Source organism: Mauremys reevesii, linkage group 2 (genome assembly GCF_016161935.1).
Source record: "Mauremys reevesii isolate NIE-2019 linkage group 2, ASM1616193v1, whole genome shotgun sequence".
Lineage (NCBI taxonomy): Eukaryota > Metazoa > Chordata > Testudines > Geoemydidae > Mauremys > Mauremys reevesii.
Window position 1 is genome coordinate 203,910,979 of NC_052624.1, and position 27,594 is coordinate 203,938,572.

The following is a 27,594-nucleotide window of genomic DNA, read 5'->3' on the forward strand; positions in this document are numbered from 1 at the left end:
ATAGAGGACTAGACGAAAGATAGTTACAAACAAAAGATTCCATAACTTGATAGACCCGTTAGTCTATTACCTGTGTTTGACATGAATCTTGAAGATATATGGTTCAGGATCCTGCCATTACAATACCTATCAATGATATTGAATCTGCTGGCCTTTTCCACCACTTGCTTTTTTTAGTTAGCATCACCATAACCTTGGCAGGCAAGCACAATACAAGAAACAACAGAACCAATAGGTACATAATGAAGCCAGTTGAAATTATTAGAACTGCTTTTGTGAGTTGCCATCTGTAAGATGCTTTGGAGCCTCTTGCAGTAGAAGTGTAAACATGTTTCTCAAAAGGAACACAAAGAAGCAGCAGAGAGATGAATGCTAATGAATGACCCTGCTGTTGCTGTTCAGAACAGACACTGTATTGTGCCCCATACTGGTTTATCCAGTCTGCGGTTTCATGGTTTTCTGCACCTTAGGCCAGATATCTGCTGCTGTTCTCCAAAGTTGTAATTATTACACCTTATACCTGCAGGGCACAAACGAGCATGAAAGCACAGAATCTAAAAGCAGGGGAAGAGGCAAGTCCATGAGTTCATGTTTTTAGATCCTTACTCTAACAGTCAGCAATTTATGAAAGCTTTTTTTTCCCAGACAGACTTAACTAGTTGTGAATGCTCTGTACACGTAAAGACATTGTAAACTTTGCACATTAGCTGTAGAAACTCTCCTGCATTATTGTTGTTATATTATTATTTATTTGTATTGCTGTAGTGCAGTCATGTATGCAGCATGAAATTTTAATTAAATAAGCAGAGAGGTTTTGGTTACAGATAGTAGTTTGTAAGAATAGAACATCTTAGAAATGGCTGAAGGACAGAAGTTACTTTCAGGAATAAACAAACAATAGCCGAGGCAGTTGTAGATGTATGCTCTGGGCACAAAGGCAGTGCCTTCCATCTACGGGCTTTTTCATTTCAATTCGTTTGTATTTCTTTGGCCAGGTCTACGCAAAAAAGTTAGGTCAGCCCAGCTACATTGCTCAGAGGTATGAAAAATCCACACCCTTGGGGTACGTCTATACTTACCGGCCGGGTCAACGGGTAGCGTTCGACTTCTCGGAGTTCGAACTATCGCGTCTAATCTAGACGCGATAGTTCGAACTCCGAACGCGCTCCCGTCGACTCCGGAACTCCACCACCGCGAACGGCGGTGGCGGAGTCGACGGGGGAGCTGCGGACTTCGATCCCGCGGCGTCTGGACAGGTAAGAAGTTCGAACTAAGGTAGTTTGACTTCAGCTACGCTATTCGCGTAGCTGAAGTCGCGTACCTTAGTTCGACCCCCACCCCGGTGTAGACCAGGCCTTGAGCGACATAGTTAAGTTCATCTAACCCCTGGTATAGACAGCGCTAGGTCGGATGACAGAAGCGCTAGTGATGGACCGATTCTTCCGTCAACCTAGTTCATAGAATCATAGACTTTAAGGTCAGAAGGGACCATTATGATCATCTAGTCTGACCTCCTGCACAATGCAGGCCACAGAATCTCACCCATCCACTCCTGTATCAAATCTGTGTCTGAGCCATTGAAGTCCTCAAATCATGGTTTAAAGACTTCAAGGTGCAGAGAATCTTCCAGCAAGTGACCCATGCCCCACGCTGCAGAGAAAGGCAAAACCCCCCCAGGGCTTCTGCCAGTCTGCCCTGAAGGAAAATTCCTTCCTGACCCCAAAGATGGCCATCAGCTAAACCCTGAGCATGTGGGCAAGACTCACCAGCCAGACACAGAGGAAAGAATTCTCTGTAGTAACTCAGATCCCACCCCATCTAACATCCCATCACAAGCCATTGGGCATATTTACTGCTAGTAGTCAAAGACGAATTAATTGCCAAAATTAGGCTATCCCATTATACTATCCCCTCCATAAATTTATCAAGCTTAGTCTTGAAGCCAGATATGTCTTTTGACCCCACTACTCCCCTTGGAAGGCTGTTCCAGAACTTCACTCCTCTGCTGGTTAGAAACCTTCGTCTAATTTCAAGTCTAAACTTCCTGATAGTTTATATTGTTTTGCCAACACATAATGAAACAAGCATATTTCCTAAATTCACCATTCAAACAACATTAAAATTTTGTCTGTATCCAGCACACAGAGCTGGATCTATTTTACACACACTTTCCTCCTACATTACTTGCCATGTCTTGAATGGCTGCTTGTAGTGTCATATGGCTCTTCCACCCCATATACATTTGTATCATGGTTTTCCACCACACTGCTGGAATTCTGCCATTCAAAGCGTGGATTTTTATCAGAAGAATGAATAAAAGGCAAGTTTTCATACTCTGGAATTTCTTCATAGTGGCGCACATTCTCATATTCTGGTGGATAATCACTTGTAAGAGAATTCAAGTGTGTTTGTGACAACTGCTTCCCTGAGAATATTTGTTCATCTAAAGACTCTAATCTTTGACTGTTTGGTATATCATGCTGACTCCTATGTCTGTCTTTTCTTTTGTGATGCTGGGCTACCTATTTGTGCAGAACATGCCTTGGCAGATTTAGTTTTCCTTTCGCTTGCTAGGGATGTTACATTCTAGTTGTTACCAATACCATTCCCTTCCCCAGTGGGAAGACTAAGGCCTTGGCTACAGTGGCGCTTTACAGCGCTGCAACTTTCTCGCTCAGGGGTGTGAAAAAACACCCCCCTGAGCGCAGCAAGTTACAGCGCTGCAAAGCGCCAGTGTAAACACTGCTCCAGCGCTGGGAGCACAGCTCCCAGCGCTGTAAACTAATCTCCACGGGGAGGTGGAGTACCTGCAGCGCTGGGAGAGCTCTCTCCCAGCGCTGGCGCTGCGACCACACTTGCACTTCAAAGCGCTGCCACGGGAGTGCTGTACGGCTGCAAGTGTAGCCATACCCCTAACTATGGCACCATCCATGGATTGGCTGCCCTTGGAATTACTGCCTCTCAGGAAGGTGGATTAACTATGGCAAAGGGGGAGAACCCCTCCGATTGCTAGTGAGTGTCTACACTGAAGTGGCATAGCTTTGAGTTATTTAATTCTAAGCTGATGCTGTATTCTGTTGACAAGTCATTTTTCTTTTGAAGGCAGATACCTTTACTCAGTCCAGTGCAAAGAAAAGTCTGTTAGGCAAGCATGTAGCATTGTTTTATTAGATAAAAACAAAGGCAAGCAAAACTAGGCCATTCTCTTTTATACGTTGAGCAGAGTCTGTGTTTGGTGGCACCAGCTCATATTGAAAACAGGAAGAACGTACTCCTGAAAGTTTTAAAATGTGATGCCTCTGGCAATACATCATCCTGGTAAGCAGAGCTTGATGTTTTCACATGTGGGATTTGTTGTGTGTTGAAAGTCAGACTGTTAACTGCAGTTCAAATAGTCATTCCGTTCGCACAGATGCTAAGGTAGAAGCATATTGGCATTTAACTCAAGCTTGGTCTACACTACAACTTATGTCAGTATAACTACATTGCTTAAGGGTGTGGAAAATCCACGCCCCCGATCAACAACCTTTCCCCTGGTGTAGACAGGGCTATGTCAATGGGAGGTCTTTTCCTGGTGACATAGCTATAGCCTCTTGAGGAGGGGGAGTACTTACGCTGATGGGAGAAGCTCTCCCATTGGCATAGTAGCTAGCATCTTCACTAAGCTCTATAGGGGCACAGCTGCACTGGTGCAGCGCTGTAAGTGTAGACAAGCCCTAAGGCTTTGGCTACACTTAAACTTCAAAGCGCTCCCGCGGCAGCGCTTTGAAGCGCTAAGTGTAGTCAAAGCGCCAGCGCTGGGAGAGAGCTCTCCCAGCGCTGTCCGTACTCCACCTCCCTGTGGGGAATAACGGACAGCGCTGGAGCGCGGCTCCCAGCGCTGGGGCTTTGACTACACTGGCGCTTTGTAGCGCCGCAATTTGCAGCGCTGCAGAGGGTGTGTTTTCACACCCTGCTGCAGCGCTGCAAATTTGTAAGTGTAGCCAAGCCCTAAGACACACAAACTGTGCTGAAATCACAAGAGACCTCCTGAGGGGCCTGGAGAAGATGTGCTGTCCATATTAAAGGAATTGCTTTCCCCCATGATTGCTGTCCCATGATATTAATTATCATTAGAAGAGGAATGCTTTTTTATTTTTATTTTCCTGCTATCTGTGGATCCTGACTAAACAACTAAAAGGGGACTGTGGGGGAGGGGGCACTCCAGGAAGAGGGGAATAATAAGAAATATAAAGTGAGAAAATAGGAAGAAAGAGTTTTGCTTATTAAAGAATAAATAAATACCTAAAACTGAAGAGATGTCTACATCATATTTTGTAGTTTGTCAGTGCAAATGGAGCCTATCATGTAAAACTTTAATTGGATAACTGACTTTTCCATCATCTAACAACCTTTTTTCAAAGCAAGTGCACAAAAGCAGCTGTTTTATTAAAAACATTGTTGTATGATGTAAAAAAGTCTAATTATAATAAGCTTGACAGATGCAGATATGACATATGTTTTACTGAGAAGACAACTGATACCATTAATAATTTCCTGCATAATCCCTATGTCAGTTAGTATTGAGGAGCCCCTCCCAACTCCCATTTTGTCTTGTGCCTCTCTCAAAGCTTCATATCAATAGCCATTCTTCTACTCCAATAGGAGTAAAGAGGATTCTCTTTGAAGTCTGTCAGTGAGGCTCCTTGCCTGGATGGTCACTATTAAATGATGCAAGATTCTCCCTCACCATCCTCCCATCTATCACTCCACCAGGGATTAAATACATTTGACCAGATTTTGCTCTGTTACATATGGTAAATCTGGACTCACTCTTCAGTGGAGTAATCAGAAGAGAATGTAAATGAGAACAAATGAAAATGAGGTTTGAATCCAGCCTAGTGCCTCTCCAGCATTCCCACCCCGTAGAAGGCTAGGCCTGAAAATAGAGCCGTGGTCTTCGAAGGGTAGCATTCAAACTGGGCTAGCTGACAGTAGCTTGGAAAGCAGATAATTTCTTTGAAAGGGAGTGAGGAACAGGAGGCAATTGCCATCTTGTACTCCAAAATCTATGTTTACATTAAACAAAATTAAGGACTGGATTCACCAGTACACTATTGCTGCTTTGCACTTCTCCCACAATAGAGCAGCTGTACACCTGGCTTAACTCAGGCTAATTAAGGGGGCGAGGCTCTATGGCTTCTTTGCATCACTGGAGCTGTGCAAAAGGATTTATGGCTGCAGAGATTACTGTCAGATTGTGAACCAAGTGTAAACTAATGCAGATTCAGACAGACACGATTGGAGACAGCCTGAATTAGCTGTGTGGAGAGCTATGAACTGTACTCATTGCAGGTGGATGTTCACTCTGAAGCCTAATTATGTTAATTTAAATTTTATCCTTTTTACTTATTTATTTATTCTACCTCTCTCTGTTCTCCTCCCTAAAGGGGTAGGCTAGGCAGCTGCCCACTTACTTTCTTCCTCTGTGTTCCCACACAGGTCTCCAGACCTCACCTACTCACAACATTCACTTGACCCCTATATTTCCCTCTGTTTCTCACCACAATCTACAACCCCTCATATTCACCATCTCTGCCATGCCACGTTCTCCTGTAACACACTCAGTTTCCTCCTGCAACCCTTCAGTCTGCCTCCTGCCCCTTATACTCCTCTTTGTTCCCTTCAGTTTGCCTCTTCCCCTCACACTCTTCTGTGCCCTCTCTGTCTGCCTCCTGCCCCTCAGGCTCTCCTGCTGCAAGGTATGTCTACATTGCGTGCTTCTTTTGGGAGTGCAGAGTGTACATATGCCCAGGCCCCCCTAGCATGGGTATAAGTAGCAGTGTACCTGGTGAGGCATGGCTTAGGCAAGTAAAGACGTGCCTGAGAAGGCTGTGGGTATGTACTCAAGTACATACCCTACACAGCTCTCTGCTCACCCAAGCTGTGCCTCCCTCTCTACACTGTTATTTTCAGCTATGTAGTGTCCCACTGCCTCCCTCCTGCTGAAGTCTTTCCCCGCCACAGGAAAACACTCTGGCAGAGAGGCAGCAGGGGAAGGCTCACCAGCTTTTTCTGGTGCCCTTCCCTGCAGCAGCAAAAGGCTGTAGCCGGGGGGTTTCCCCACTTCCTTCCCCTACCAGACCCTTTCCCTCCCCACAGTGAGAGGCTCCTGTGGCAGAGAGCTGCTGAAGCCTTTCCCCACTACCTCCAGGCTGCTGTAGTCTTTCACTGGCATGTGTAGCTACACACCGCACTGTGAACACAGCCTGCTTTTCCCTGCCGTGTGTAGGTACATGTACCGTACGTCATCAACACTAGTATGCAGTACAGACTTAGCCTCAGTCTGCCTACTGCCCCGGCCTTTCTCTGACTCCCCATACTTTCCTGTACTATTTCCTCAACACACTCCCTGTTCCTCCTCCCCCAACAGTCCCATTCCTTGTATCTCCATATTCTCCCATCTCCTGTCTGGCCCTTATGTGCTGACTAAACGGCTGCTTTCTTCCCTCAGAGGAGCCTGACTTTAGCCCTATTAGAAATGATAGGAGATGAAGGCCATATTTGCTGAGGGAAATTTCACTATCGTCTACAAATCTTAGGACATGGTGACCATCTTGCTGCGGGTAGCCTGTGTCTTTAGTCCTGCTGACAATAACGGGAGATGGCGGCCATTATGGATATCGGCAGAAGATTGTGATGTTGAGGGAGGAAATTAGAAAATCCCAGAATCCCTTAAAAAAACAATATTGTGAGACTTGCAATACAATTATGAGAGTTGGCAATAATGACTTTTCGTGAAGAAGTAAATTAACCTATTCATAATTGAGGTAAATTAGAAATTAACATATAGAATATTTATGCTGAAAATACTTTTCCTTACCCACTCTGTCATAAAAATGCTTTATGTAATTAATTTGATGGTCATAGCTTATTGGCAATCTCAGCAGAGAGGCAAAGGCTGAATGTACATGGACACTGAACGACCCTGGCATCTACAGGTGACGATATTGGCCGGGGAAGCATGGTTTCTCACTTCTCTGGCTGTGCCTGCTTAGTGCATAGAGAACTTCAGGCCAAGATTTTAAAAAGTGACTGATAATTTTGGCTGCCTCGGTTTTTGGGTGCCCAATTTGAGACATCTTAAAGGAAGTCTTATTCAGAGAATGGAAGTTCAACACTTTCTGAAAATCAGGCTCCTTTAAAGTGTCTAGTCTAATTGGACACCCAAAGTCAATAGTTATCTCTGAAAATCTTGGCATAGTCTCCAGGCCTGTCAATCCAAAAACCATCACAAACACTAACTTCAAATCATAATTTGGGAGGGAAAATGTTTGTTTTAAGAAAAAGATCTATGCCGATAAATATTATGAACAAGAAAAATTGGTCTTTCTATTTCAGATCTATAGCACGGACAGCCATTCCCTCAGTCTTTGCAAATCTTAGAATATCCTCTGTTACTGTATTTCCCATTTATCATTGGAATGTTTGTCTAGGAAAATCTCTTTAACACTAAGCATTTTGTTTTTATGTTCTTTGAAGCTTCCGCAGGTTTACTCGATCTAATAGTGTAACAGCAGCTGTGCAAGCAGACCTGGACTTCCATGAGAATTTTGAAATATCAGTGGACCCTCAGGAAGACAATACATGCACTGGGCAAATATCAAGACAATATTCCCGAGATGCAAGCACCTCCACTGTTAGCATACAGGGGTCAGGAAACCATTATCATGCATGTGCAGTAGATGATGACTTTGATACAGATTTTGATCCTTCAATTTTACCCCCTCCGGATCCCTGGATTGATTCTATAACTGAAGATCCTCTGGAGGCTGTTCAAAGGTCAGTTTGTCACAGAGATGGGCACTGGTTTCTGAAGCTTCTTCAGGCAGAAAGAGATCGTATGGAGGGCTGGTGCCAACAGATGGAGAGAGAAGAACAGGAAAACAACTTACCTGAGGACAGTAAGTAACTGAATACAATAATATCACTGCTAGAAATAGTCATTTCAGACCTGATCCAAAGCCTGTTGAAGTCAGCAGGAGTCTTTCCATTGACTCCTATAAGGTTTGATAAGGCCATTTGCCATTTATCTGTACAATAATCAGATGATAGGCCTGGTTATCAGAAGTGCCCAGTACCTGTAACTCCATTTGAAGTTGGGAGCTGCAGATGCTCATCAGCTCTGAAAGTCAGGCCATAATAGTTTCCGTGGATACCATGTTCCTAAGAGGTTGTGGATGGAAATTAAGCTGTCTTGTGTACATTTGTATAGATGACATAAATGGGCCTTATTTAGATATACATCCATAGTGTATGGATTGGCGAATGAAATAATTTTTCAGGGTTATACTATATGTGATGCTGTCAAGAGTCACGGCTTTCGGGGTAAATGCTCCTCATTATATGATAAAGTTTATCTTAAATGGGAGTTGCACAGCTAATTTACGGCCACTGAACTGGTCCTCTAGATATTGCAGGCTCCCATATTCTGTGACCGTCACACACTAGGTGTATATATACAGAATGTGGCCTCTAATTTTGCACACGAAAATATTACACAACATTGTGAGTATAAGGCACATAACACACAGATTTGGCACACTCATACTGCAACCTATTTATTTTTCACTAGCCTCATCAGAAATGGCTGAACTATTGTTACTGAAACTATTCAACCCAATGTAGAAACCAGCCATGGAGAATTTTAGACCAAATGGTTATAATTTGGCAAGATAGTAAACAACTGAAAATGGGTTTATAACAAAGTGTTACCAGAACCTTAACTATAGGATATAACTACCCATTCCACCTATCCAAAAAACTGTAGCCCAAACCACAACTTTCAACGGCAGATCCAAACTTCCCACATTTGAGGTGTGTTTGGATTCAGGGTTTTGGTTGGGTTTCATCTTTAATGTATATTATTAGTGTTTATTTGCACAGGACACAAGCCAGAATGGAACAGTTACCCCCTGTAGGTATGCAGATGATACAACCCATGAACTGGGCTGTGGGGGTTATAGTGAAAAGTGTGTGCACACATACATATATGGGAAAAATAAATATCAGTCCAATCACAAAATATACTTGCCTGCTTGTTATCATAATGACTGATGATAATGGAAAAACATAATGATATTTTACTTGCCCATCAAAACAATTACTCATCTAGGGCAAGTGGGGAAATTGAATTTAGTAAGGCTAATTTATACACAGCTTTTAGTGAGAAGTTTGTTGATGTATTTCATTGTCGTCTTAGTTATAACGTTTTTAAATTTTTAGCAATCAGTGGAAAAATTCTAATTTGGGGCGAGTAAGGTAGGAGTTATGTAGGCTCGACTATTGCCTCCATGTACAGTACAAGTTACATTTTACATATCCTGTAGATTATTTATCTGCCTCTTTATTAACTGGCACGTCCTGGTTTTGGTGGAGGTTACAGGGGGTAAAAGGGTCAACCTTGTTTAACAACCATTAGTGAGTTACTGGCTTCTTTGTGATGTCATCTGCGATTCTTGAATGTGACAGCTGCTTCCTGTGGACATTGTGTTTGACATTCCACTGCAGGACAGAGTTTCCTATTCTACCTGAAGCCAAATAAAAGCATATGGTGAGGGCCACAGTAGCCAGCTCACTCATGCTGAGAACAAAAGTTTGTTGTTGGAAACTCAGAAGCAAATCATGTCTTTTTCATACACACACACACAAACTCTGCAGAGAAGGAGGGAATTTGTAATTGATAAAATGTAAGTAGAGCAAGGAATGCATCTCTTGTTTTCAACCTTCAACTCTGACAGTCTGCAGTGTGTTTTTGGCCTGATAACAAAATAATGAAAATCTGCAGTGAGCGAGGTTTCTTCAATGCCATGGCAGCTGACAGAATGCTTGTTCCCTCAGCACTTGAAGTAAAATGATACAAGCTTCTCTCAGACAATGCAGCCCTTGTGTGAAACAGCTGTCTCTGGGAGACGGCTCGCTGCTATTTGACAGTAGCTTGTATGTTACATAGATACGTTTGGTATTATCTAACTGGGAATGACTTTACCAGATGGGACTGAATGTTTCTAGCTAGGAATGAAGTCTACTGCTGTGTATAAAAATACAGGTTAGGGTTTCAGTCATTCCAGGGAGAAATACCAGTATACATAAATATGGCTTCGCCCCCACTGTCTTGTCATAAACTACTTATTGTATGAAATTTGTTAGTTTGATCTAAAACATTTCCTCATAAAACTGTAGCATGTGTAGCAGGCAGATTAATACCACTTTATCGTTGTATACTCACTCTTACAGTCAGGACACCTGATACTCCTTCAGCATATTTTACTATTTTGTGAATTCAGCAATGATTCTAGAGCTTTCTCTTTATGAAAAGAAAGAGTTGGAAATAAAGATGCAAACCTAACCATGTATTAAGGACCTCATCCAAAGCCTACTGAAGTCAATGGGATTCTTTCCATTTATTTTAATTGACTTTGTATCAGTCCTTTAACCGATCCTACCACAGAACAAACTCTGACAAACCTACATCAGTGGGCCAGATTCTTTGCAGCTGGTTGTGGGTACAAACAAAAGCATTCCTACAATCCTTGGGCCATTTACTGAATTCACGTAGAGTTTCAAAGGAATTTGAAAATTAATTTGATTTCATTAAATCTTAAGAAACATTTCATCTGTGTGAAGTAGTGTAGCTTATTGACTCATAAACTTTCAGATGACCATCCAAAGCAAACAGTGGCTCTGATTCACCACAAGTCCTGTGTTTTAGGCAGGTGTATACACCAGTGTAATACTGGTATAACGGAGAGATGAGTCAGACCCAACAAACTAAAGACTAAGAAAGAAAACAAAGGAACTTAACAAAATGTGTGCCCATCATCAATCTTATCACTTAGCATGTATACTGTTCCCCTTTGGGCTTGTCTAGACATAAGAGTTGACCTCAAATCTGCAGTAACCCTGTATTCAAATCTAGGGTCTCTGCTAAGCAAAGGCAACAAACTGTGACAAATTAATGTGGGACTGGCAAAGTTTTAGTAATTTGTTTTAAACAAAGCATGAAATGTGAAGCTCAGGAAGGAAAGGTTGGGGAGAGATAGGAGTGACTCTTCTTTCTGCAAGTGATTATGCATGAGAAAATAAAACTAAACATTGATTTCTCCTTGTCCCTCAGACGTATTCCTGTAGTCCTAATTATGAGCAAATAAAACAATCAGTTATTCCTACAGCTCCCTGGCTCCTCCCTGTACTCTGCTTTTCTATAACTCTTCTCCCCAACTAGTTCCCTCTACAACAGCTTATTTTCCAAAGTCTCAGAAGAGCCAGGTTCCAGATGTTATCCTTGCCAGGGTACAAAGATTTAAAGAAAAGTGAAATATCCACAGGCCACAAAATACAATATATATCTACCCCGATATAACGCTGTCCTCGGGAGCCAAAAAATCTTACTGCGTTATAGGTGAAACCGCGTTATATCGAACTTGCTTTGATCCACCAGAGTGTGCAGCCCCGCCTCCCGGAGCGCTGCTTTACCACATTAAGCAGGTATGTTATATTGGGTCGCGTTATATTGGGGTAGAGGTGTAACTAGAAAACTTGTCAGTCACACTAATAAAAACCAGGTAAATCAAAGGACCAAAGGCCTGATTCTGCAATGCTTATTCATATTAAGTGGCACTTACTCATCCAAATAGTGCCATTAATCTTCGATGAGATCACTCACAATAATAAATGCTACTCAGTGTAAGGTTGTAGAATCAGTCCTTAACTTGTTTCATTCAGCTTCTTTTCTCCTTAATAGCGGACTAAGGACAGGAGTGTTAGCATTAACTTTGAATTTCCTGGCTTTTGTCATGCTTTGAGTTATTTAAATGCAAGTCTGTTGACACACATAGGCTAAATACTGGTCCATCCTGGCTGGGAAATGGATTGTACCATCTCTATGGCAGGGTTCTCTTTCACATGCACAGTGCACAACTAACTTCTGCAACACAAACCTCAGTCTTGGTCCATTTTATTTTCTGCCACTGTTCCCTCCCCTTATTCCTGATGCTCATCCTTGCAGTCAGCCAGTCTTCTATCTTCTGTTATCCAGCTGTCAGGTGTTAGAGAGACACGGTGGGTAAGATAATATCTTTTACTGGGCCAACTTCTGTTGGTGCAAGAGGCAAGCTTTCCTCTCTCACCAACAGAAGTTGGCCCACCCACTTTGTTTCTCTAATATCCTGGGACCAACAGAACTACAACAACACTGTAAACATCAGGTGTTCATATTTTATGTGGCATTTTATGACCACAGTCCCAAAGTGGTTCCTTTGTTCTTTGTTAGACACTTTGTTAGGTCCATCATAATCAAAGTGCAAAGAGTTTGGCTGGTGTTTAGAGGTCAAATAATATTTTTTTAAAAGCTCATCATATTATGACTTTCCACATCACCTCAATTTTACTACTTCGTCACTTTTTTCTATTTCTTGTTACCCTTTGATACATATGCAGGCAAACTCCTTTCAAGATGTACCAGACTCCACTTTTTGTGATCACTTTTTGTCTTATGGGGGGGTGGATTTTCCCTCCTCTACCCCTGCATTTATTTGTGTATCATCCAAAATGTGTACTAGGCACCATTAGAAATGATGGTCCTTGCTCCAAAGAGTTTATAGTCTGTGTGGCTTTAAATAACACCTACCTGTTTTCATCAGTAGATCTCAAAGAGCTTTACAAAGGAGGTCAGCATCATTATTCACATTTTACAGAGAGAGAAAATGAAGTGACTTGCCCAAGGTCACCCAGCAGCCAGTGGCCAAGATGGAAATAAAACTCAGGTCTCCTGAGTCCCTGCCCAGTGCTCGATGTACTAGACCACTCTGCAAATATACCAGATTAAGAGCATGTCTGCCGTGGGAAATTGACCAGTTCAGCTATTCCAAATTAAATATGTCACTATAGCTATTGCACAGTACCTCCCCCATATGGACACTTTATTCCAGAATAATTATTTTGCTTGCAAAATCACCTTTTTCCCAGAAGAGAGTGCCCACATGGGGGAGTTATTCCAGAATAACTATAGTGGGATAGCTTTTTCTCAATAGCTATGATGGGCAGTTCTCCCCACATAGGCAAGGTCAAGAAGTGGATTTATGAGGGGAGGGATGGTCCAGGCTTTGTATATGGTTGTTGTGGTCTGTTATGACTGCATCTTGATGGATTTAATGAACAGGAGGGATTGTTTGCTTACTTTGTAAATTTTGTTTGCAGCATTATGAATTAAAGTAGTCAGTTTTAATGTTTTAATATATACTACTTTCCTCCTGCACTCACCTCCCTGTGCTGCTTAAAACTCCATCTGTCATTTTCTGATATATTGTCACTTTCTCTTATTCACTTAGTATTTGTCCCCAAACTTGTGTTCAAGAATGGAGCCTTTCAGAATTTTAGCCAGATAAGTGCATCAGTGTGTTTTTATTTCTTTTACCACAGTACACCTTAACCCTTCCATTTCTGGCACTAGAGATTTTGACTGAGTCAGAGAAATGGGCACGCTGCCTTGAAAACAAAAAACAAAACAAGTATTATAAGGCAGTATTTAGCTATTGAGAAGACTTTTTGCCTTCTGGGAGATTCCTTTCAGTCTTTCACGTGCTTTGTTTGAAGTCTTTTTTTTTTTAACTTCTGTGACAGGGTTGGTCTTGTTGACTGGTAACATGTTAATGGACTGCTTGTTTTCGAGGGGTAGGAAAATCAGTGACACTTGACTAGATACAGCAGGAGCTACAGCAGAAGTGATAACAATGGAGAACAACATCAGCATGCATCTCACAATCAGCTGGGGTAAAGTTTTTAAACAACTAGCCAGTCATAGGCAGCCAGGGGTAAGAACTTCCTTCCCCCCCAGTTCTATCTAATGATATTTTAGAATATTAAACTTATTAAGTATTCTTTAAAAACAAAAAGGAAAGGGTGCATCCCCCACCAAAAGTGTATTTTAAATTCACTTCTAAACAGACCTCAACATTACCTCCATGCAATCAATGTACATTTCATATAAAGTTCTATCTTAACTTTTTACTGAAAAGTTGAGGGACCATTTCCCCCCTCTCAACTACTAAGCTGTGTTGTGAAGCATCAGATGGCCAAGCTCCAGAGGAGGCAGCTGTTCTGAAATATACACAGTGGGAAGAGTTTTCATAACAATGGGAACCACATGAAAGCTCTCAAAGTAGCTCGTCCCCACCATTGAAAGTTCCTTTCAGTTGAGTGGTTTGCACACTGGGTTGCATAAATGACTAGACACTCCAAGGGGTGCATTTTCAGCACAGTGCGCAGGGAATTAGACACGCAACCTTTACTAACAATAATGACAGTTGTAAGTAGAATTCTCGGTACAACATGCTGAAAATATTTCACTTAGTGAATCTTCCAGTTCAGAGCTATTTCCTGGCCAGCGCTGAGCTCTGGGAGCAAAGTGGAAGGCTAGGGACTGTGCTTGTGTGTGCATGGCTTTCTTTTATGTAGGGCTCTGAAGGGAGAATCCATAAAAGGCTCTCCCCCCCCTAACCCTCCCCCCGACTATTTTACCCTTCTTCCTTTTACATTTACAGTGTGGTCTATGTCCAACTTTACTTCCACCTGGCTAAGTTGTTGTGCTACATTAATCAGTCTTAAAAGGGTAAAACATGGAGCTGTGATTGTATAGCTGGCTTCACTTAAGACTACTTCAGTTCATAACTTAGTTTTGTCCCTACTTAGTTGGTGTCTCTGTGTTTGTGAATACCCAGAATAGTCTTTCAGTGTTAAATGGTTTTGTGGCAGTGCTCTGGTAGCCACCTCTAAAGTCTGGCCTGTGCTGAGTGGGCTGAGTTCTTTAATGTGGATTTTACAACCCCAAAGTGTGGAAGGAATTTTCCCCCTTTGAGCTCTCCTCAACACTGTGTTTGAATTTATAGGGGTTTAGCATGGTCCATAGACAGGGCATTGGCTTGGGAGTCAGGAGAACTAGGATCTGTTCTGGGTTCTGCCACTGACCTGTGACCTTGGGCAAGTCACTTCGCCTCTCTGTGCCTCAGTTCTCCCTACTTCACGTTGTCTGTCTTGTCTATTTAGACTGTAAGCTCCTCAGGGACTGCATCTCTCTATGTTCTTGTACACTGCCTACCAGAATTGGGCCCTATCTTAGTTGCGGCCTCTGGGCGCTACAATAATTATTTTAATAATAATGGTTTGAATCAAAGCAGAATGAATGTTGTTCATGTCTTTCATTAGTTAAGTGGTAAATACCAATTTAAGTTCATCCAGATTGTTGTAAAACCATATACTATGGGCCGGATTCTCTGGTCTACTATAACTCATTGTACCACTCTGATGGTGCAAAGAGACCATAAAACTGGCTTAACTGACCAGTGTGCAGGAATCGCCAAGAGGTGCAAAGCTGCCATAGTGACCCTGTGCTGCCTTCCTCCAGCTCACCAATGTAGTAGACGCAGCTGGGGGAAGCATGGCATGGAGCACCGTTATGCTCTGGTGAGTGTTGGCTACTGAAATGGCCAGTTAGGGTCATAGGTGGCTGAGGATGACTGAGAGCAGCCCTGAAGCTGCTCAGAGTTGCAGTGGTGACTGGATGGCCCTAGGACCAGGGTGGAGGTTGTAAATGTGACATAGAGCCACTGTTCCCTCCTCCTGGGACCAGCACCAGCCAGCAGTCAGCCAGACCCAAGAACTGGGCCCTCTGTTTCTGAGAGAAACAGCAGAGGTATTGGTAGAAGCCGTGTTTCCCCAATATGGCACATGATTAATTACACATTTGTAACACTTTCTGAAAGCTCTTTACCGTTCTGCATGTGAGGCCAGGTCTACACTAGAAACTTTGGCAGGTATAACAGTGTCAGGGTACGTCTATACTACCCGCCGGATCGGCGGGTAGTGTTCGATGTATTGGGGATCAATTTATCGCTTCTTGTCTGGACACGATAAATTGATTCGCTAATCGAAGCCCGTACTCCACCTCGGCAGGAGGAGTAAGTGGAGTCGACGGGGGAGCCGCGGTAGTCGACTCGCCACAGTGAGGAGAGCCAGGTAAGTCGAACAAAGATACTTCAACTTCAGCTACGTGAGCGTAGCTGAAGTTGCGTATCTTAGTTTGAACCGCCACCCCCCCCCCCCCCCCCGCTAGTGTAGCCCAGGCCTCAGAAAGTGGGGTGATTTTTCACAACATTTCTATATCAGCAAAAGCTATTGTGTAGATGTGGTTATACAAGCATAGAAGTGTGCTTGCACGGTTTATTAATTCAAACAGAAAATTCACCAAATAACTCAAACCAAAGCTATTCCCCTGACCAACACAGGCTTCAGGAGCCCAGAGATCTTTCACTCTACATCTCTCTGCTCCAGGGACAGTCACAAGAGCCAGCCTCTGTCCTGCAGCTCCCCACAACTGAGTGCTCTCAGCCCTTTGTAAGTATGACCCGGCTTCTTCCCAACTGGGTCTGATAATCAAACAGGGTTGGCTGATCACCAGCCCCCCTGGCCTTTAAAAGGGCAGATCACCCTGTTACACCAATGTTTTCATTTGAGGATCCCGTATAAGCTATACCAGGAAAAACACTTTTTGTATTACTATCCTGGCAAACCTTTTCTAGTGTACACTTGGACTTAACTGCTATCAGCTGCTCTAGAATGCATGAGTCAGAGGTAACATTCTTTTAAAAAATGAATGATGTTTACTCCATAACTTCCTCATTGGTGTATATGGTTCAGTCACTACAGAAGGGCACTGGTCTAACTGGTGCTGGTCTAACCAGTGTCTAACTGGTGCTGACTTATCTTTGCTTTCCTGTCAGTTCTAGGGAAAATTCGAACTGCAGTGGGCAGTGCACAGCTTCTTATGGCCCAGAAATTTTACCAGTTCAGAGAACTGTGTGAAGAAAACCTGGTATGTAATGTTTATTATAGATATGATTGTGCATCTGTTATTGCTAAGGAATTTACTCTGTGAGTCACTAAGCCTTACATTGTATAAAGCTTTTTCTAGATTAGAATATCTGCAATTTATTCCAATAAAGGGCTTGATTCCCCCAACCAATGTAAATCCATTGAATTTAATCGAGTTACACCAGTGTCAAAACAGTGGGAGATCGGTGTGAGGCCCATAATAATTAAAAAAAGAGAGAAACTCAAAAGGCTTAGGATGCCATTCAATGGGAGCTTTGCCAATGACTTCTACAGCGGCAGGATTTCACACTTGGAATTTGGATTCTTTTCAGATAAGCACCCAAAGGTTTGGATGCTTTTCAAAACTGAGTTGACCTCTTGAGTCTTCAAAATTGGACTGGAAATCTTTTGGGATGACACTTTCTCATGGGATTTCCAGTGCTGCTTGCTTTCAGTTGGACAGATGTGCCATAAAGCAATATCTGTTATGGAATTTTGGCCCATCTGCCTCAAACCAAGGAAGTGGAGCATTTTGCAAAAATGAAAAATAATGAATAATTGGAGCTAACCAAACTCTTCCAAATCTCCAAAAAGGCAAAGAGGCAAAAGAAAGTTCTTAATTTCTCAGAATCAGTTTGCCTATCCCTAATAATGCACAATACATTGTATACCACATAAATGCAAAGTATCAACATTTTAGGTATCAAAGATTTCAAACCATGTTTTAAACTACTGTATATACTCATTTATAAGCTGACCCCCCCATAATGGTTAGGTAAAAATAGCAAAAACTGTATGACCCTTTCATAAGCCGACCCTATATTTCAGGGGTTGGCAGACTTTGGCTCCTGGCCTGTTAGGGTAAGCCGCTAGTGGCCCAGGATATTTTGTTTACCTGGAGCGTTCACAGGCACGGAGCCCCTCAGCTCCCAGTGGCTGCAGTTTGCCATTCCCAGCCAGTGGGAGCTGAGGAGCTCCATGCCTGCAGACGCTCCAGGTAAACAAAATGACAATGTATTAGATATTCAATTCAATGATTCCATAGAGTTTATCATCAAACTTTGGTGTAGACCCGTTTATAAGCCGACCCCCACTCTTTGATGCGTCACTTTTTTACCAAAAATATTCGGCTTATGAACGAGTATATACAGTAATTCTTAGATTTTAAGGCCAGAAGGGACCACTGTCATCATGTAGTGTGACCTTCCAGTATAAACACAGGCCATAGAACTTCCCTAAATTAATTCCTATTTCAGCTATAGTATATGTTTTAGAAAAATGGCCAATCTTGACTTAAAAATGTCTAGTGATGGAGAATCTACCATGACTCTTGATAAGTTGTTCCAATAGCTAATTACTCTCACTCTTAAACATTTTCATTTTATTTTTAGTCTGAATTTATTTAGTTTCAACTTCAACTTGTTATACTTTTGTCTGCTAAACAGAAGAACCCTTGGTTATCAAATGTTCAATGATTCACCATTGCAGAGTAGATAAGAACAATTATCCCAAATTTACTCTTGAGGAATCTGAAGCACAGAAAGATTCAGGACAGAGCAGAGAATGGAACGCAGAACTTATGGCTCTTTTTCCTCTGTGCTAGCCATCCTGTTATTAAGCTCTCTTCCTAAAACATCCGATCAGACTAAGATCAGACGGCCGTGGCTCCAAATTACAGATAAACTGATTTTGTTTTTCATTATTACAAAACCACTTTTTAAACCATGCCAAGCTGACATTATGGGATAGTGTGTATTTGAATGTGACATTTGCTGACCCAGTTCTCATCCAAGTCACTAGGAGTCTCTCAAAGGGAGCTGGGTCAGGGCCTTAAAGAGAAGAATATAACTATAAAAACTCCATATTGAACTCTATTTTGTAATCAGCGGTTCAATCCTGTGGCAAAGTACTGAGGGCCTTAAGCGCTCACTGAAGACAAAGGGAGATGAAGCAGCACCTCAGAGGATCAGGACCTAAATTAGAAATCTGCCTAAATTGCAAGATGCCACGGAAATCAGCTCTGCATGAATGAAAAAGTATTTTGTTCCCATATCTGTGTATGTAAAAGTTACTATTTCAGTTTGCCTACCTAATAATGTCAATGGTCAAGAAATATAACCTTTATCCTTTCTATGCAGGTTTAGGTTTTGTAATGACCCAACCACTCCCAGTCTTTATTCAGGCCTAATGTGATGGTGTCCAGTTTGCAAATTAATTCCAGTTCTGCAGTTTCATGTTGGAGTCTGTTTTTGACGTTTTTTTGTTGAAGAATTGCCACTTTTAGGTCTGTTATTGGGTGACTATGAAGATTGAAGTGTTTTCTTACTGGTTTTTGAATGTTATAATTGCTGATGTCAGATTTGTGTCCATTTATTCTTTTGCGTAGAAACTGTCCGATTTGGCCAATGTACATGGCAGAGGAAACCTAATTCCCCTCTACTAATTTCCCCCTACTCTTACTCACACCTTCTTGTCAACTGTTTGAAATGGGCCACTCTCATTAGCACTTCAAAAGTTATTTTTCCTCGCTTGGTATCCTACTGTTAATTGAATTGTCTCGTTAGACTGACCTCACACTTGGTAAGGCAAATCACATCTTTTCCTGTATTTATACCTGTTCCTGTATTTTCCACTCCATGCATCTGATGAAGTGGGTTCTAGCCTACAAAAGCTTATACCCACATAAATCTGATAGTCTCTAAGGTGCCACAAGGACTTCTCTTTGTTTCCCTAAAAAAAAAAAAAAAGTTTCATAACCAACACTTGGTTTATTTTTTGCTGGAGAAAGATATGTTAACACAATGCGACATAAAACCATAATCTCAACCGAGCCAGCTATCATACAGAATTGTTGGGTGTCAGGACAGGTCTGATTTGAAGAGGCGCTGAGCAGCCAGAGATCCTATTACCTCAAGTGAAGTTGTGGGTGTTCAGCACTTCTGAAAAATCAAGCTGTAAACCAGTGTATCCAACAGTCTATTTTATTTAAATCATTTAAAGAGATCCTTCAGACAGACTTCACCAGAGCAGTGTGCATCATTTGACTGGAAGGTCAAAATCTTACGAGCCAGTGGCACACATAAAGTTTTAACGGCCAGATTCTGGTTCAACATATAACTCTCCCCAAAAGAGTGCCCTGCAAAAGTAGGGTTAATGTGCATCCATATTCTCTTTCCCCATTTATTTCCCTCTGCAAAGATTATTTTTGCCAGGAATATAAATAATCTGTCCAGGGTACATTTATTTAAAATGTAGTATTTTCATAGTCCTTAATATCATTGAAGCACTGTACAAATGCAAATGAATGCCCTCTTGAATCAGTAGATGCACATGCAGAAACGTGGGATGAAATCCTGACACCAGTGAAGTCAACAGGAGTCTTGCCATTGACTTCAGAGCAGCCAGGATTTCATCCATGTTAGACCCCTGGGCTGTGCCGAAGAGTGCCACTCTGCTGCTCCTGGACTGGAAAGCAACCTTTCCCCATGTTTTGATGGGTAGCCAGAATTGAGGCCACTGACTTCAGGGGAAAGCACAGGTTTTCTGGAGCACACCTGTCAGAATTTAGCCCTAAATCTTTATAAATAAAAATACTAGTAAGAAGTGTTCTTTCTCGGTTCTACTAACTTCTTCTATGTATCTCATTGATCATCTGAATCTAAGTAAACTGCTTTGCTGGTGAGGTGCATAGCCATTTGCACAAATGCTTTACATTAGAAGATACTAAAGCCAAAATATTTTTTTCTTCTGTTGTACAGAATCCTAATGCACATCCAAGGCCGACCTCCCAGGATTTAGCAGGGTTTTGGGATATGCTCCAGTTGTCCATAGAAAATATTAGTATGAAATTTGATGAACTTCATCAGTTAAAGGCCAATAATTGGAAACAGATGGATCCTCATGACAAGAAGGTAGAACAATGTAGATTTTGTATGCTTCATTTAAAACCCTGCACAAATACTGGACAAATTAAATAGTCCTCTGCGTACAGATGTTAAAAATGTGCAATGAAGCTCATATCAGATTCATTTCACTGTAATAACAATGTTTACATAATAATCATCTGGGATATTATCTGTAATATGTTTCAGGCTATGTTTCAGGCATATTTTAAAACCAAAACTGTCTTTGTGAATTGGATAATGGGAATGTAGTACGTTGTTAAACTTTACATTTAATCATACTAGATGATCAGTCGTTGGAAGGAATTGCCATATATATTGATTCTTAAATTTAAATAAATCACATTTATGGTGCATATTATTGCATATAGCAAGAATTCAGTTTACTTGCACACTCTAGGCTTTGTTACTGAGAAAACTAGGGAAGTAGTGTAATCATCACTGACTTTGATAACCAGATTGTAAGTACAGTGATAACCAACTGCCGTCATACAGACCTAAGAAACAAACTTCCTACAAGTTGCATGGTAACCTTTCCATGCCATTTCTTTTTTGTTTGCTTTCTTTTGTTTTTAAATGGAAATTCTTGTAATTGGGTTCATTTTGCTGGTAATGTTATTTTTCCAAGATAGCCCAAAAATCATTTGTAGCACTGGTAATTATTTTTAACAGAGTTTTCCATTGTTGCCATAAAGAGACTGCCAGGTTTCCAAGTGTGAGCCATGTTTCTTTTTTCATTCTGGTTTGGCACATATCCTTATTTTTAATCCTTACCATCAGGACATCTGATCAGCTGATCAAACAGCACCTTGGGTGAGCCACAATACAGTTCTCCAAAACTATTGTTATCATAATTGATTATTTTATAGAACCCATAAGTGAGCTAGAAACTTCACGGAAAATACTTAAAGCCAGATCTGTGACCAGAGGAGCTTACAATCTAATGCTATTCTCCTGCTGCTGTCTAACTCTACAGTGGTGTTTCCATTAGCCTCATTAGGCTCAGAAATGGGCACTGGCTGATGAATATGACACATAGGTAGGGATATAACATACACCAAAAAGGCAAGGGAGCAAGGAGTGCACCATTTACAGACAAAGTATTATAGCCTTGTTCAAGTAATATATACATTTGGGTGACCGATGCTGATGTCTGGATTACCTGCCCCTAAAAATAGCTCTGACAAGCAAACTGGCATTTTCTTTTGGACAGATAATAATACAAATTTCCACAAATCTTCCAGCAGGAAGGTTTGAAATACAGTTCTGTTAGCATCCTATTCCCACCAAACAAGACTAAAAAATCATGCCCTTTGTTCCTGAATTAGGAGTGCTAAATTTCAGGTTAATCCCAAACCATCAGAGGAATACCATTAGTGTTTTATTTGTGGGTGGCCCTTGGTTGTATTCTGAGACCATGATACAGAAGTCAGGTAATTATTTTTTAATATGTCTTCCTTGAGAAGGAGCTGTAAAACTGCAAACACACATGCGCACACGTGCTAATGTACTATTTTTCATTAGCTTCTAATGCAAAAGAATGTGTTCAGTCTCCAGCATGAAGAAAAGAGAGTTTTACTAGAAATGTCCCTTTCATTTTCCTTGAAAACATTTCAAGGAATTCCCACCAAAAGGAAGACTATAAAGGCTTAAAAGAAGTTAAGCAGTAATGAAGAAAGGATCTTATATATTTACAATCTACAATAGGAAGGTAGAGGATATGCACTTTAAAGAATTACGCTGACTCTGTTCCTGTTTCATTTGACTGTGATTTTAAATTAAACTGTTCATCTCCTTATTTAAAAAGAAAGAAAGAATGAAAACTTTCTATGGAATTGATCTTTGCATTCGCCTCTGTCTTCCCCCCCTTGGGCCCTTGTTAAACGGCATAGATTAATCTTTAGATGTAGTGGAAAAAGCAAAGTGTGAATAAGTGCAACCAGGCAGCTTTACATTTCAAGTAATGAAGGCTGTTGTCATCAACATGAGCGCAAACTAAAGGCTAGAATGGAATCTTTGTAGTAATAAAATCCCTACTCTCAGAAACCATGTTCACAGTTGGAAGGGGATGTAATTTAAAAGACAATCTAAATTGACTTGACAAAAACTTTATAGCTGCCTGAAATTCAGAACTGAATCCACATTTTTTCTAAAGCCATCCTTATATATATATATATATAAATATATACATTTCCTCTTTGTTAACCATGTATCTTTGGCTGCCAAAGTGAGGATTAGTGTATGTTCTCTCAATGATTTTTTTAAAATTCCTACCCATTTTCAGTTTGTAGGTTATTGTAATTCCTAACGCGCATTCAGCATGGTGCTAAATTTTAAGAATTTTTGTAGTGAGACATGAAAAGTATGGATTATTTGAGCTATTACCAAGATCGGCCACCACTAAGCACATGGTTTTTATTCTAACTGTGGTACGCCAACTCCAAGCTGCTAGTTTACATTACATTTACTGTGTGATATATATCCATTGAATCTCAGTGTTGTAAGCCCATCTAGTGCTATGTATGTACTGTGTGTAAGGGACAAGGTCATTTGTGTATTTCACTTCTGTAACACAGATTGCTGCTATAGTAAATTAATTTTATTAACAAACCCGAAGAGTTTGATAGGAGTTGGGTTTTTTTTTAATTCCGTAGTAGAATTTATACATTAGGTTTATGAAACTGTATTAGCTTAAAGAGTGCTACAAAGTTCTGTTTAAGATGCTCTCCTTTCTAATCCCTGGCACCAGGACGAGGAGTCTGGATTCCCCAATGGGAACCGCATTAAATGGTTAGCTGTGGGAGCTTCGGCCCTTTCAGCGTTTAATACACATCGTACCTGTGGAGAACTAGCTCTGCTATCAATACTATCCTTTGCTTTAAGCTTACATTATTTTTATGAACCCTTGAATACAAAAGCCAGTTCAATGAAGAAAAAAATGCAGATAAGAACTAACAAACCTTAGGTAAAATGTGTGTTCTAACTACTGACCTATCCTAGTTTTTTCCAAGCTTTCCCTGAGAAGCTGTATAATGTCATTAACCTTCTGCTTTGATCAGGAGAGAAGGGTCCCTCCTCCAGTGCCAAAGAAGCCAGCGAAAGGTCAGGTGCCACTCATACGGGAACGTTCTCTGGAAAGCTCACAGCGTCAAGAGGCCCGGAAACGGCTGATGGCTGCCAAACGAGCCACATCTATCCGCCAGAATTCAGCCACTGAGAGCGCTGAAAGCATTGAGATTTACATCCCCGAAGCCCAGACGAGGCTATGAAGGGATCCCACCAGGAGGACTCTCACTGGCAAGACAAGTCTCTTGTATAATCTGCTCCTCTAGGTCCCTATTCAGAGCCACCATTAAGTATTTGTATTCCCCTCTTTCTTTCTCTCTCTCTCTCTACATAATCCCAATGATCCCAATTAATTCCACTTTTGTGGTGTAGTTGTCGATCCTCCAAGAGATATCCTCTAATAACTGTTGCTTTCTAAAGGTTTGCCCATGTCATTATAATGCTTTGTCACCTGTATTGATGCTGCCACCTTGCCTCATGTAAGAGAGTACAATCCTTCTTTCTGTTTAAGAAATAAATACAGAACTCACAGACACACACACACACCTGTATAGTAAATACACCATTTAACTCATTCATGATCTTTAGTTTATCTAAAGTTAGTCTGTTACCTGGTGTACAGCAATATACAACTATAGAGTATTTTGGAAATTCAGTAATGCAGGGTGATCCTTTGGGACTCTGCTGTCTTCCTCATTAAAGATTAAAGGAGCTATGGCTCGGATTCCCTTCTTTTTATTACTATTATTTTTTAAGCAGATGGCGCACTTTATTCTAAACCTCAGAATCATATCTCACCTGAATTTAAGACGTCACAAAGGGCGAGGGATAGCTGTGGTGTGGTGAAAAGGAGGGAGAAGTAAATCCTGCAGGTGAGATTGTGAGGGACAGAAAAGATCCTGTCAAAAGATACCTGCACACTCTCACAGCTGCACAAACTGCCTCATTTGTATTTCGTCAATCACTACTTAAACATTTTGATCAGCAGAAGATTGTAAATTCAATCTTCCAGGGAAATCATCTTTTTTGAATGGCAATAAAAAGGCAAAAGGAAACGAGATAAGAAGAAGTGATGGTTGAAGATAATATAAAAAGGGACTTTTTTGTCAAAGTATTAAGAATTTTTAAAACTCTACTGTATTGTCAGTTCCTATCGTATTGTATTGTACTCTATTGGTTTTAAAAAAAGAGAAGAAAAAAAAGAAAAAAAAAGTTTGGTTTTGTTGATGTCTTAATCTTGGTGAAACTCTCAGATTTCACACCCATCCACCCCATTACTGAAATACTGTAAATGGAATCCATGCTGTTTTTCAAAGCAAGACTTTGTTTTGTTTTCTACACAACTGGTTGTAAGCTTCAGGTCAGACTGCTTCCATCAGATGGTTCATAGCTGGGAGTAAGTTTCTCCTTTAGTCCCTTTTTTAATAATATAAAATACCCCATTTTTCAAAAATTAGGATTTTTCAGATGCGGTGGGACTATAATGAGCCTATATTTGTTCACTACACTAGCTTTTGAAATCATGAACAATATGCATTCCCTAGTCTTCAGCAATTTATTTGATACTTAGGGTAAAATCTTACCCTTGCTGCTTGGAGTTGCACTGATGGAGGAAGGTGTTGGCTGTGCATTAGTGACACTAGCCAGAGTGCCAGCACAGGATAGGATCTCTTGGGTATGTCGCTAAAAATGAGCAACTGGCATATGCTGCAGAAGGCAACGTTAGTGCTAGTTGGCCAGGCCCACCTGGCTATGCCCCATAGTCAGCAGACCATGCCCTCTTGGGACTGTTATGTGTCTTCTGGCATAGTAGCCATTCCCCATTGTTAGTGCTCTCTTGAGCTCTGGGTTAGATTGCTGCCCCGCTCAGGGTGGTTCTTATGATCTCTTCTCCCACTTGGACATCCATATAGCACAGGGCAGGGTGTGACCCTTACAAGAAAGAAAGATCTTTTCTCTCTAAGCTGGAAATGGTATAGCGACAGAGTCCACTGAGTGGTGGCTAATGTGCACTTTGCATCCAACCAAAGTTGGCTGTAAATGCCCTTATTCTTTAAACAGTGTGAACATTCCACCTGTGACAATTCCAGTGCATGGTAGCCTTAACTGTGTAGCTCCCATCTTAAAACATTTGAAATTCCCACCAGAAAGTTAAGCACTTTCTAAAAATATACATCTAAGATCATGCCAAACAGCTTCTTTTAATGTAATGTAGCCAGGTGCTAATTTAATTTCATTCAAGAAATTAGGAGAGGTAATAGGTTCTGGCACCAAATAGTTTCATGAAAACATTGTAAAGCCACTAGAGAATTTGCTACCTCTCAAAGCCATTGATATCTGAGCTATGTCTTTATGAACAGGGCACAAATATTTACTGCTGTGGTTTACAAGATAAGGGCTAATAATTTAATATTTAAAAGACTTTTAACTACAGTGATCAGAAATCCAGTGTAACCCCACTGAGTGCTTCATGTTAAGGGAGCTTTGAAAGGTTGGCCCTATAAGCATTTGAATACCAGTGTATTTGCTAGTTTTGGAAAGAACCCACTTCATTTAACTTTTAGCAGCAATGAAAGATCACAGTGTTTGCAGTATATATAGTGCCAACTGCCACTTTTGGACATATAGTCATGTTAAGTATTAAAAAAAATTTGGAACTCATTTGTACTAAGATGTACAAAGCAGCATTCAAGTGAGGATGCACGTTCATAACTACATTTCAGTTGATTTGAAGTTTTCTGAAAGAAGAGTTAAGGCTTAAATTGAGAAGTGGCTACAGAAATTTATATAAAGGTTATGCCATAGTGAGTTCCAAAAAATAGAAGAAAACAGAAGACTTTTTAGTCTTGTACATTATGAATTGTATTTGTATATCATATGATATTTTTGGTATGTATTTTAAATTGATTCTTAGTTGAATGCCTGCTGGTTCCTAATGACTGTGGACAGGCCATTATAACATTTGCCTAGCTTTACAGCAAAATTTAAAGCATACACCCAATTTAGAAATTGGTAAATATGGGACAGAAACTACTTCTGCCACCTAGAATGCCACTAATTAGCCACTTATTACATATCACCACAGACAGTTGTTACATCATTTATTTTAGTGTAAGTTGTAATTATTTATTTTTTATTCTTATCTGTTCAAATATAAACTAAAAATGACTATATTCCGTTTAACTTGGTATAAAATTGTTGCTTTTTTTTTCCCTTGGGGGAAAATTTAAAAGAAAAAAGGTTGTTTTTGTCTCCTGCATTAAAAGGTTAAAAAAAAGTATTTATTATATTTTTTGCAGATGTTTCCATAAAATTCTCATAATCTTTTTGTAAAGAATGATGAAGAAATGGATTAAAGATTTTTAATATTTGAAAGGTAAATAGAAATAACTTATTTGTAATATATTTCAGTTTATTTATTGGTGTTCCCTTAATGTTCTGATGTGCACTATCACTTTAATTTAAATTTTATCTTTGTGAATTTATTGTTTCTTTTTTTAAAAAAAAAGTTTAAATGCATATTTTAAATAATAACTGGAATGTAAATCACTGGCCTACCTGCATTCCCAAATGTGGTTTTAATAGTGTTTTTGGTTTGGAAAAAAAGGAACAAAATTGAAAGCCTTTAGACGGAGGGGTGGAGTGCATTTTTATGGCTTTATGAATTGGGTTTTCATAGGATTATCTATCTAGTTTGTGTGTGGACAGAAAAATGTAAATA

At 40.7% G+C, this 27,594-nt stretch overlaps 1 protein-coding gene across 7 annotated transcripts in view; it reads left to right on the forward strand.

Moving 5' to 3' along the window:
- DLGAP1 (DLG associated protein 1) overlaps positions 1 to 26,955 on the forward strand; it is a 593,928-nt gene extending 566,973 nt beyond the window's left edge. For all 7 annotated transcript variants that reach the window (XM_039526426.1, XM_039526427.1, XM_039526425.1 and 4 more), the window contains 4 exons: positions 7,522 to 7,943; positions 16,815 to 16,906; positions 20,664 to 20,816; positions 23,867 to 26,955. In XM_039526426.1, the coding sequence (XP_039382360.1) occupies positions 7,522 to 7,943; positions 16,815 to 16,906; positions 20,664 to 20,816; positions 23,867 to 24,076 (877 nt within the window). In that variant the 3' untranslated portion in view covers positions 24,077 to 26,955. The remainder of the gene's footprint in view (positions 1 to 7,521; positions 7,944 to 16,814; positions 16,907 to 20,663; positions 20,817 to 23,866) is intronic.
- The last annotated feature ends 639 nt before the right edge of the window (positions 26,956 to 27,594 follow it).